The 12,819-nt window shown below is 34.0% G+C and overlaps 1 protein-coding gene across 7 annotated transcripts in view; it reads right to left on the bottom strand.

Annotated features, from left to right (window-relative positions):
- The window catches only part of LCORL (ligand dependent nuclear receptor corepressor like), a 185,847-nt gene that overhangs the window by 127,969 nt on the left and 45,059 nt on the right, over window positions 1-12,819 (bottom strand). For all 7 annotated transcript variants that reach the window (XM_030801150.1, XM_030801152.1, XM_030801153.1 and 4 more), the window contains exon 2: window positions 2,887-2,952. In XM_030801150.1, the coding sequence (XP_030657010.1) occupies window positions 2,887-2,952 (66 nt within the window). The remainder of the gene's footprint in view (window positions 1-2,886; window positions 2,953-12,819) is intronic.

Genomic DNA, 12,819 nt, shown 5'->3' with positions numbered 1-12,819 from the left:
GTGTATGGCTATCGTTCCATCTGACTGGTAATATATTGCTGGGATATCTTTCGTATGTACTTTCAGCTTTGTGATTCAAAACTGAATTACCCTGCTCAACATTAACAAAAATGAGCAGAAAACTTCTGACTATCATCACTATCACTTCCTTAACTTAAAACATGTATTTATACCCACCATCACCACTATCACTTCCTTAACTTAAAACATGTATTTATACAAAAGAGAGAAGGATCCTTAGAGATACTTTGTGTCTCAGTAGAATGGAAAGTACCATAGTACCGTGGAAAGTAACAACAGCACATAAAACTGACCAGATACAAGATCCAGAAATAGCTCAATCAAAAACCAAAGTAGAAAATCTAAACCAACACTACTCATTTTGTAAATGAATTGTACTATAACATTTCAGATATATCTACAAAAATGTTCTTTCCTTGTGCTCTGCATTTCCAAGCAAGCTATAAAACAGCTAACCTGTTTATGTGGTATTGCAATTACATCACAGATCAAAAGCTTCCAAGAGTATCTGAGCTACAGCCTTTGGAAGAGGAGGCTATAATAAATAACAAACAGTATAATGTAAAATATAAAACTCTGAATACACAAGGTAGTATTTCTTGGAGTGGCAATCCGAGTTCCAGGCTGCCTGTATCATCAGCAATAGAATGTAACAGCTGCAAACCTGTAACCTACATTGCCAGACAGCAGCCAGGAGCCCAAGGGCTTCAATGGGCAATAAAGACACTTTTGAGCACTGACTAGTTGCTACGAATACAAGGTTTAACGCCATATCCTTGTCTTCAAGGTTTGAGAACCTCAAAGGCCTTAAAGCTGTTGCAATACACTTAAGATAATCCACAAGTTCTCTAAAAACCTCATGGGAAAGACTGAAAACATGCTATGTTCCTATATTCTTGCAAGATCCCATTCCCATCTCAAGGACAGTTTAAGAAAACACAGGTTATATGTCAAAGAAAGTGTTTATACATATGAGAACCCAAATAAAATCCTATTTCCTTTATGGTTCTGTAATTGATAATATTGGATAAAGTTCATCTGATATTCCACACTAGCATTACACATATAATATGATCAAAATGACTGGAAAAACTAATTGTTGGTAAAAATAGATAATGCTCTTAGTCAGCCATATACAAAGTGTGCTATTTAAAAGTTTCATAATTTTCATATTTTAAAAATTATATAACACGTTTGATTTTGGAAAAAGCCACATATATAAAAGGAAACCAAAACTATCCATAATCCACACTTCAAATACAACCATGACAAACATTTTGATGTCTTTTCTTTCTAGTCCAAAACATACTTTTGTTTTTGTTTTGTTTACAAAAATAGAATGAGTCAATATACAGTATATATACACTGCACTTGCTTTTCTTCAGTCTAACAATTCTTCCACGTCATTAATAAACTCAACAACATAACTGTTAATATCTGCATCTATCCGAATTATAAATATAAAATATTAAATAGCCCCTTTTTAAATACATAATAGCGAAAAAAAAAAAACTAGAAACAGCTTGAATGAACTATAATGAGCAGCCTTACACAGAATATATGTTTTGCATACTTATTTGATTATTTTCTTGTGATACCTAAAAATACAGTGTAGGTATGTGTTTTTTTAGGCTTTGAATATTTATTGATAAAACTGCTTCTTTTAGAATGGCTGTACTAGTAATATATAGGAGCTCAAAATTGCATTAATACACAACTTTAAAAGCATTAGATTTTATCATTAAAAATAAATTACTTTCAATCTGACAGTAAACTTGTTCTTTGGCCTAAACTGCATAAAATATGATGGTAATTAAACAAAAAATTTATAAGTAGGATGTAACACTTTGGAAACACAATCTAATCCTAAAATAATAAATTGTATTCAATATTTAAAATTTATATTAAGAAACTAAGAAAATCTTGTAAGTTACTACTTAGTAATATCCCTTGGATATGACAGTTGAAAAAAAAATCAAAGCAGGTCACGCCTAATAAGAAATGTATTCATGTTAAGTTAAAAAAATTTTTTTAATTGATCAAATATTAGCATCATTGCTATAGTATCACTACCAAGGACACTTCTCCTTTGAACAATAGCAACAAAGGCTCTACTTATTTTTGAAAACTGTGCCGGTGAAGAGCCAAGTTTATAGGTTAGAAATATGTTGACCTTACAGGTTTAAGTGACTTAAGTGACTGCCAAACTCAGTAAAACTAGAAAAAATTAATCTCCTGACTTCTACTCAATATTTTCTATAAATTCCTCATTTAAAAAATGTTTTACAACTCTAGCTCTTAGATATTAGAAAGAGATGTCCTAACAAAAACAAACAAAAGGAAGTCAATATATTAGTTCACTTAGCCATTGTTTCTTCCTTCCCAATATTCACGTGTTTCACTAAGAAAAATATTAAAAGAACAAACAAAAGTAAAAATTTGGGTGATAGCTTTTTAGAAGGCAATTATTCAATTGAACATTTATTTAAATTGAATTAAATAATTCAATAAAAGTTTAATAATTTGATTAAGCAATTACCTAACTCAATTAATTTAATTAACATTTATTTATTTAAATCTTATTTAATCGTAAGTTAGGGCATGGAATTTATAAAACAACAAAAATTAAATTACACCACTGACCCCCAAACAAGCTTTATTTTCTATTTTGATTTAGTATACAAAATTTTTTAAAAATATGGTATGTAATAAAAATATCTGGATTACTTTATTAATTTTAAAATATTTTCTAATTAAATGGGATTATAAATTCATGTTTAATATAAAGTTAGTATAGAACAACAATTTTTCATTTGTTAAATAGGATGGGAAATGACAACTTTTAAATAAAATTTTAAAAATTACCTTCGAATAAACTGAGGTCTCTTCGTAGCCGTGGTCCATAAAGCCCTTCTAAAATACTCTCAAAACCTGTGTTTTTAAAGAGAGAAAAGTATATTAACTACTAGAAAAGTTACATTTTACAATTTAAAGTCATAAACTCTGTATCAATCAGCAAATTAACATACCATAAGTATTTTTCCTCTAGCTGCATTAAGCTGAAGTAGGCAATATACAACATAATAGTCACACAATGACTACCAGAAATTACGTGACTGTAAGGAAATTAAAATATCAAAATGGAAATATTCACTACTAAAACAACTAAACAACTTTATCATTTATAAGTATTCCTGGGTAAAATATTATGGGCAGATTTTGTATGTAAGAATCTTGTAGAGAGGGAAAAATAATTAGAAAGACACATATTATAATTGTTTATGTTTGTTCTAAAAAAGTAAATATAAAAAATAGCATCTTTAACATCAATTACAAGAATGAGTAAATGAGGATCAATAGGGAGAAATCTTTCTGTTAAACATATGATGTATAAAATTTAAACCTACTTGTAAAAATTAAAACACAAAAATTTGATCATTGCTATAGATTGCCCTAAATTTTAGGTAAAAAAAATTACTGAAAATCTTGTCAAGTTAACAAAACCCTAGTTTATTAATTTCCCAAGTATTCCACTTTCTGGACATACTCATTTTAAGATTTTACAATTTTCGACTTTGAAGTCTGTAACATATTTAATTTTAAGCACCAATCAACTATAGGCATCCAAAAAAAATATGATCCTGATGGCAAAATAATTGAGAAGCTAAGAAAAGGAAATAATGTAAGCCATGTGTGGATTTGGGAGGAAAAAACTAAATATGGCATGACAGACCCTATAAATCAAAGAAAAAGTAGATTTTCTCGGTGGTATTCCTAAATTGTAAAACATTATTAATACTTCTATAGAAATATTTATTTCATAAGTTATAAGATGCTTTTGAAAAACATTAGCATCTCCAAAATCAAGACTCATCTTAGAATCTACTGTCATAGTAAAAAACTAGCCACAGTTTTTCATTTAATAAAACATGAACTACTGATGCATCCCACAACTAATAATGTCTTAGATTTCACAAAGTAAGGTAGCTATCATGATACTTGGTAAATATGTAATGAAATAAAATCTTTTGTGAAATGACAGTACTAGTTCCCATGAGTAGAAATTTCCTGGTAAAAAAGTGAATGAACTACCTACTGCTCAAGCAAGCTATCATACTGGGTAGAGACTCAGGCAGATTAAGCCCAAAGCCTTCTACAGAAGGGTTCTTCTATTTTAGAGTAGAAGATACTCTATTTTTCTGTCATCAACGTGCTTCAAAAATATTACTGCACTTGTGAGCATCTGTTGCTGATAACTTAGTTCCTAAGACTGATCAAAAGTGTATTAGTTGGTCTCATTATAGTCTTCACGCTACTATCTCTCTTCTGCATTTTATGTCTCTTTAGCTTTCTTTACTGCATTTTAGTTAATTTCTTCTACTATCTATTCCACTTCATGAAATTCTTATGGTTCAATCTGCTGACAAATACATCTTTTTTGTTTAAAAAAGTCAACTTTATTGAGGTATAATTTTCATATAATACAAGGTATCCATTTTAAAAATAAACTTCAGTAACTTTTGAAAATCCATACTTTCATTTTGCCAAGAACACAACCAAGACAGAAACTATTTCCATCAACTCAAATGGTACCCTTCTGCCCTTCTGAGTAATCACCTGGAACATCCCAAAGCCCATTCCAAAGCATCTTTTCTCCTGTAATGGTTTTATTTGGTTTTGGTAACAGAGTAATGCTGGCCTCATAAAGCAAACTGGGAAATAATCCAAACTTCACCATTTTTTGAGTTTGTGTATTATAATATTTATTAATTATTAATAAGACTTGGAGCTCTCTTTGTGGTAAAATTTTAACCATAAGTCCAGTTTTTAAAAATCAATAAAAAACTAGGCTATCGATTTCTTATTCAGTTTTGGTAATTTGTATAAATTACAGCACTTACTGGCAAAAAGTAGCTCAAAAGATTTTTAATACCTTTTACCATCTGAAGAATCTGTAGTTGTGTCCCTCTTTCATTTCTGGTATCAGTTTAGGTATCTTCTCTCCTTTTTCACTGATTACTTGACTAAAAATTGAGTAATTTTATTGATCTTTTTATAAAAGATCAACTTTTGGTTTCAATTATTTTCTTTCTTGATCACTCATTTTCTGTTTTTCATTTCTGCCCTTTCCTCTTTATAGCCTTCTAATTATTTTTTATTTTCACTGAAACTTAGTTTTCTAAGTTTTTAAGGTGGAAGCCTAGATCATTAATTTGAGACCTTTGTTCTTTTCCAATAAAAGCATTTAAAGCTATAAATTCCCCTCTATTCACTACAATAGCTCTAACCCATAAACTGTGATATACTGTCTCTTTATTTTCATTTAGTTCAAATTGTTTGTAATTTCCCTTATGATGTCTTATTTTACCCATAGGATATAAATGTGTTGCTTAATTTCAAATATTTATGTATTATTCAGAAATCTTTCTCTGCTGAATTCTTTTTGTTTTTTTGAGACAGAATCTTGCTCTGTCACTCAGGCTGGAATGCAGTGGCGTGATCTCGGCTCACTGCAACCTCCACCTCCTGGGTACATGCGAATTCTCCTGCCTCAGCCTCCCAGGTAGCTAGGACTAAAGGCACATGCCATCATGCCCAGCTATTTTTGTATTTTTAGTAGAGATGAGGTTTCACCATGTTGGCCAGGCTGGTCTCAAACTCCTGACCTCAGGTGATCCATCTGTCTCAGCCTCCCAAAGTGCTGGGATTACAGACGTGAGCCACTGGGCCCAGCCTGTTATTGAAATGTACAAGATTCTTTGTGGTTGTAAAACATGTAAGATTACAGTCATTGTAAATTTCCTGACACTGAATTTATCGATAGCATATGATCTACACTGGTGAATATTCCATGTAACACGGAAAAGAATGTGTGTCTGTAGTTACTGGGAGGAATGTACTATAAATGTTAATTAGGATTTAGCTGATTGATAATGTTCTTTGGGTCTTTTATCTCTCATGATTTTCTGTCCTTTCTCCTTTTCTGCCAATTTTGATGCTCTGTTATTGGGTACATTTATATTGCATATTTTTATGTCCTCTTTGTGAATTGATATCATCATTATAAAATGCTCCTCCTTGTCCTTGTTCTGAATTCTATTGTTTCTACTGTTATATCAGCTACACCAACTTTCTTATGATTAGCAGCATTTTCATTATGTATTTTTTCCAATTCTTTAACTTTTAACCTGTCTTTATATTCAAATTGAGTTTCTTGTGGACAACAGAGTTGAATCTTGCATTTTTATCCAGTCTGAAAATATCTGTTTTTTGAGGACAGTGTTTAGACCATTAAAATTGAATGTATTTATTAAAATAGTTGGGTTTATATCTACCATCTTATTTGCTATTTATTTCCTCTGTTATACATCCCTCCCCATTCTCCATTCCACAATATTATTTTAAGTTAAATGAGAAGTTTGTAGTATTCCATTTTGTTGCCACCATAAACTTAATAGCCATACCTCTTCTAGTTTTTTTAGGGCTTGCCCTAAGGTTTACAATATTCATTTTAGCTTTTCACCATCTACTTTAAAACATTATAGTACCACTTAGTATGTAATGTAAGAATCAATACACAGTATGTAACATAAGGATCAAATCTCATTATATATAACTTACTTAAAAACATTTTAAACATATTAAAACAGTAGAAAGTCTTTTAAATTTACTCACAATGTCACTTTTTTTGTGTTTGTAGACCTATGCTTAAAGATCTTCTGCTAGCTACCATTTTTCCTAAAAGACAAAATCATTTGTCTCAATTTTTAAAAAAATGTTGTTTTGAGGATAAAGTTGTAGGTTGACAGTTTTTTTTGGTACACTGAAGATGTGCTTTCACTGTCTAGTGGTTTGCATAGTTGCTGGCAAGTTTACAATCTTTCCTTCCTCTGTTCCTGTGTACATCATAATGTGCCTTTTTCTGACTGCTTTTAAGATTTTCTTTTTATCATTGATTTTCAGCAGTATGATGATTATGTGTCTTGGCATGGTTTTCTTGGTTGAGCTCACTAAATCTGCAGAATTATTTTGATTATTGAGCTCACTAAATCTGCAGAAATATTTTGATTTCTATGGCAGATTAGTTTCTATTTTCTAGACTTTCATGAGAATCGAATCTTACAGAACAGACTCTCTTTTGTGGGGGCTGGTCTTTTTCACTCAATAGAATAATTTTTAGCTTTCTCTGTATTGTTGCTGGTTATCACTAGTTTATTTCTCAGCATATTCCATTATATTAGATATATTACAATTTTTAATCTATTCAGAAGTTGGTGGATATACGTTTTCATTTTTCTTGTGTAAATAATTAACAGTGTAATTGTAGGGTTGTATAGTAGGGTTACATTTAGTTTTTTAAGAAACCAAACTGTTTTCAAAGTTATTGTATCATTTTACATTCCTGCCATCTGCCATCCATGTATGAAAGTTACCATGGCTGATTCACATCCCAATCACCACTTGGTTAGTTGTGTTTTTCTTTTGCTTTCTTCTAAAAAATAAATAAATAAATAAATAAATAAATAAATGGAGTGATTTGTAGAAAACATTCTAATGTCCTCATGTCTCCATGCAGTTTTAATTTGTATTTCCCTATTGACCATCTTTTCACAGGCTTACTTCAGATACCTCTGTTCAAATCATTTGCAAAATTTTTAATTGGGTTGTCAGACATTTTATTATGGCATTATAAGAGCCTTTCCTATTTTGTTTTAAAATATATTCTGGATACAATTCCTTTGTCTAATAATATATGTTGTGAATATTTCTCCTAGTCTATCATTTGCATTTTTGTTTTCTTAGTGGTGTTTCCCAAAGAACAATAGTTGTTAACTTTGATGATTAATTTACCCAGTTTTTTCTTTACAGTGGTTTTTCTGCTCTAACAATCATTTTCTTTACCCCAAGGATGCAAAGGCTTTCTCCTAAAAGTTATAGAGATTTAAATTTTACATTTAGGTCTGTGGCCCATTTTGATTACTTTTTGTGGATGGTGTGAGATGACTGATCTTTTTTTTGTTTCTGTATTGGTATCTATTTGATGCAGCAAACCATTTGTTTCTATCCTAAATCCTCCATTTCCCTCTTATGTTCATGTTATCTTCTTAGTCCTTGAACATAACTTAGCAAACTTTAATGGCAGTTTTAATATATTTCTTTGCATATCATCTATTATTTCTGGTTCTATTTCTACTGATGTTCTCCCAATTATGAATGGTATTTTTCTGCTTTTTTGCATATCTAGTACTTTTGCTTGAATGCCAGACATTGTGAATTTTACATTGTGAGTGCTGGGTTCCCCATTTTTTAAAGGGAGTCAGACCATGTTTATTCAGGAAGTTACTTAAAGTTCATTTTGAGGTTTTTAAGGGGCTGGGCACAGTGGTTCATGCCTATAATACCAAGAACTTGAGAGGGTGAGGTTAAGAAGATTGCTTGAGACCAAGAGTTTGAGACTAGCATGGCCAACAAAGCAAGACCCCTTCTCTATAAAAACATCTAAAAAACTGGCCCAGAGTGGTGGCACACACCTGTGGTCTCAGCTAATTGGGTGGCTGAAGTGCAGGAATGCTTGAGCCAGAAGTTGGAGTCTGAAGTGGGCTATGATCACATCACTGTACACCAGTCTGGGCAATAGAGCAAGACCTTGTCTCAAAAAAAAAAAAAAAAAAGTTTAGCTTTCTTGGCTTCAGTGACTGCTTTCACTTTGGGTGGTGGGAACTTGAATAATAATTGCCATCCCTGTATAAGTTCTGAAAATTGTTTGCATTATAGGTCCCAGAAACTGCTTTCCCAAAGGTGTTATTTGTCAGGTTTTATGGATGTCACCCTACACACACGAACTGGTTTTCAGCCAGATTCAAGGGCACTGCATGCTGATTTCTTGAGCTCTTTCTCTCTGCAGCTCTCTCCGTTCTGGTACAATGCCCTCATAAATTCCAGCCACTCACAATACACTAAAGGCAGATCTCTGCCTTCTTTTTTTTTTTTTTATTATTATTATACTTTAAGTTTTAGGGTACATGTGCACAACGTGCAGGTTTGTTACATATGTATACATGTGCCATGTTGGCGTGCTGCACCCATTAACTCGACATTTAGCATTAGGTGTATCTCCTAATGCTATCCCTCCCCCCTCCCCCCACCCCACAACAGGCCCCAGTGTGTGACGTTCCCCTTCCTGTGTCCATGTGTTCTCATTGCTCAATTCCCACCTATGAGTGAGAACATGCGGTGTTTGGTTTTTTGCCTTCTTAAGTCAGCAAGCCCACTGGGCTCTTTTTAGGCCAACCCTGCCTGTGCTATAATCTGCAAATTACCTACAGGCAAAAAAGCTGGCATGATCATATGGCCTAAAGCATTAGTTTCCTTCTTCTCAGGGACCAGTTTTGTGCTCCCTGTTTTCCACTGTCTGTGCATATATGGTCCAGTTTCCTAGCTGTCTACAGAAGATAAGTCCAAACTCTATTACATCCTCATGCACAGAGGTGGACGTTCATCCTCTGACTTGTTAATTTCAGCAATTTATACAAGCTTTATTCTGTTCTTTTTGAAAACTTAAAAACTTTTTAATAGCTCTCCATACTTTGCAGCTATTTAGGTCTATAATTTATTTCTTTAAATAAGAAATTTTTTTTTTAAATAAGAAATACTTTAAAATCAGTGTTAAAAAATTAAATTGGTATCTAATCATTTCAATACTTTTGCTTGAATAAGTCTGTTTCTGCAGTCTGATGCCTCTTGCTCATCTTGCCTTGTTTCTTCATGCAATTAATTCAGTACTTAATGGCTTTTGCCCTCAAAAGATCAAATTCCCTAAGGCCTAGAATGGAAGTGCTCTCCTCCAGAGAGTTCTAATACCCAGTACCCTTGAGCAAACTATGCTACATGGCAAGGGGGAAACAGGATGCAGATGGAATTAAGGTTGTTTATCAGCTGACCTTAAAATAAGATTATACTGGTGGATTCAACATAATCACAAGGGTCCTTAAATTGGGAAGGAGGCAGAGGAGTCAGAAAAGAGAGATGAAATTGTGAGAACCAACCAGCCACTGCTGGCTTTGGAAATAAAAGAAGACCTCATGCCATGGAATGCTAGCAGCCTGTAAAAGCTGGGAAATGCAGGAAAATTGATTCTGGCCTAGAGCTTTCATAAAGCAACACGGCCCTGCCTATAGTTTGATATTAGCCCAGTGAGACCCATTTCGGATCTCTCACCTCCAGAACTATAAGATATTAAATTTGTCATGTGCCACTAAACTTGTGGTATTCATTACAAAACTCATACCTGCTTCAAACTAATTTCATGGCTTGAAGTTCCTTGATTGACTCAGGGTACAGATCTACTAGAGGGCTGGTCTGTGGCAAGTTCAATATTTGATATTTTTCTACCTTTACTTTTCTTGTCCTGCTCTGATCATCACCAAGGCAAACTTCTGGGACTGGAGAAAGGCAAGATGATTTAGATCGACTTGCTTTTATCCTAAAGCGTAACTCTTTGATGTCACAGCTTAATGTAAAGACAATCTCCCATAGAACTATTTGGACAGGCTATTGCCCTAGAATTGTGATCCTTTTGTTTAAACAGCCATGAAAACACAAATATGTGGTACTAACAAAGACTTCAAGCTTAAGCAGCTTTTTACCTCTGATTTTTCTACTTAACCTCTAAAATTAGCTTGGGTATTCTCAACTGCCTTTTTAACTCTTAGCCATTTTTAACTTTTTAAAAATCCAGCACTTTTCATTGTTTTTAGAAGAAAGGTTGATTCAGAGCAGGAGTCCCCAACCCCCAGGGCCATGGACCAGTACCAGTCTGTGGCCTGTTAGGAAAGGGACCACACAGCAGGAGGTGAGCAGTGGGCAAGCAAGCATTACCTCCTGAGCTGTGCCTCCTGTTAGATCAGATTCCCACAGAAGCGTGAGCCCTATTGTCAACTGCACTTGTGAGGTATTCTGGGTTGTGTACTCCTTATAAGAATCTAATGCCTAATGATCTGAGGGGGAACAGTTTCATCACAAAACCATGCCCCCTGTCCATGGAAGAATTGTCTTTCACAAAACTGGTCCCTGGTGCCAAAAAGGTTAGGGACCACTGACTTAGATAACTTAACCCTTCCAAAGACCAAAATTCTTAGTTCTTTAAGATTGATTACACTATAGAGTTCATTTGTATAAGTACATAGTTACCTATTTCCCTACTGAAAGCTATATAACTTTTTTGTTGTTATTGTTATTACAAACATTGCTGCACTGGAACCTTTCATAAATGGCTTATCCTGTCCCACTGGTAGTTCCTACTGAGTAGAAATCTTTAAGTGGGATTACTTAACCTTAGACTATGAATACTTTGAACTTTACTACAATAAATATTGCATTGTATGGCTGAATCATCTTAACAATCTTATCAGCAATGTTTGAGTTCCTATTGTCCCCAAATGGTCACCAAAAGTTATCAGCCTTCATATTTGTCCAACACATGAGTACAAAATTATTTGTCATTTTAATTTGCAGTTCTCTGATTATTATTGAGTTTCAGTATATTTTACATATTCTACCTTCAGATTTCCTTCAGCCAGACACGGTGGCTCACGACTGTAATCCCAGCACTTTGGAAGGCTGAGGTGGGCAGACTGCTTGAGTCTGGGAAACATGGTGAAATCTCATCTCTCTCTATATAAAAAAAATTAGCTGGGTGTGGTGGCATGCACCTGTAGTCCCAGCTACTCAGGAGGCTGAAGTGCGAGGATCACCTGAACCCAGAAGGTTGAGGCTGCAGTGAGCTAAGCCATGATCACGCTCCTGCACTCTAGCCTGGATGACAGGCTAGAGTCATCCGGGCTTTTCTTATTACTTTTATTTTAGGTTCAGGGGTACATGTGCAGGTTTGTTATATAGGCAAACCGATGTCACAGGGGTTTGGTGTAGACTATTTCATCACCTGGGTAATAAGCCTAATACCCAATAGTTATTTTTTCTGATCCTCTTGCTCCTTACACCCTCCATCCTCAAGCAGGTCCCAATGTCTGTTGCTCCCCTCTTTGAATCCATGTGTTCTCATCATTTATATGGTAGAATACGTGGTATTTGATTTTCTATTCCTGTGTTAGTTTGCTAAGGATGATGGTCTCCAGCTCCATTTACGTCCCTGCAGAGGACATGAGCTTGTTCTTTTTCATGGCTGCATAGTATTCCATGGTGTGTGTGTGTGTGTGTGTGTGTGTGTGTGTGTGTGTGTGTATACAAGATATTTTCTTTATCCAATCTATCAATGATGGGCATTTAGGTTGATTCCATGTCTTTACTATTGTGAATAGTGCCGCAAGGAACATATGCGTGCACACGTCTTTACAATACAACAATTTATATTCTTTAAGGTATACACCCAGTAATGGGATTGCTGGTTTGAATGGTACTTCTGCTTTTAGCTCTTTGAGGAACTGCCCACAATGCTGTCCACAACGGTTGAACTAATTTATCCTCCCACCAACAGTGTGTAAGTGTTCATTTTCTCCACAACCTTGCCAGCATGTTATTTTTTTACTTTTTAGTAATAGCCATTCTGACTGGTGTGAAATGTTATCTCACTGTGGTTTGATTTGCATTTCTCCATTAATCATGATATTGAGCTTGTTTTCATATACTTGTTGGCTGCATGCACACCTTCTTTTGAAAAGTGTCTGTTCAAGTCCTTTGCCCACTTTTTAATGGAAATTTTTTTTCTTGTAAATTTAAGTAAATTCCCTATGGACGCTGGAAATTAAACCTTTGTCAGATGCATAGTTTGCAAATATTTTC

The sequence above is a fragment of the Nomascus leucogenys genome, chromosome 20 (assembly GCF_006542625.1).
Source record: "Nomascus leucogenys isolate Asia chromosome 20, Asia_NLE_v1, whole genome shotgun sequence".
NCBI lineage: Eukaryota > Metazoa > Chordata > Mammalia > Primates > Hylobatidae > Nomascus > Nomascus leucogenys.
Note: the sequence above shows the minus strand (reverse complement) of the source record. Positions and strands in the feature narration are given on the sequence as shown.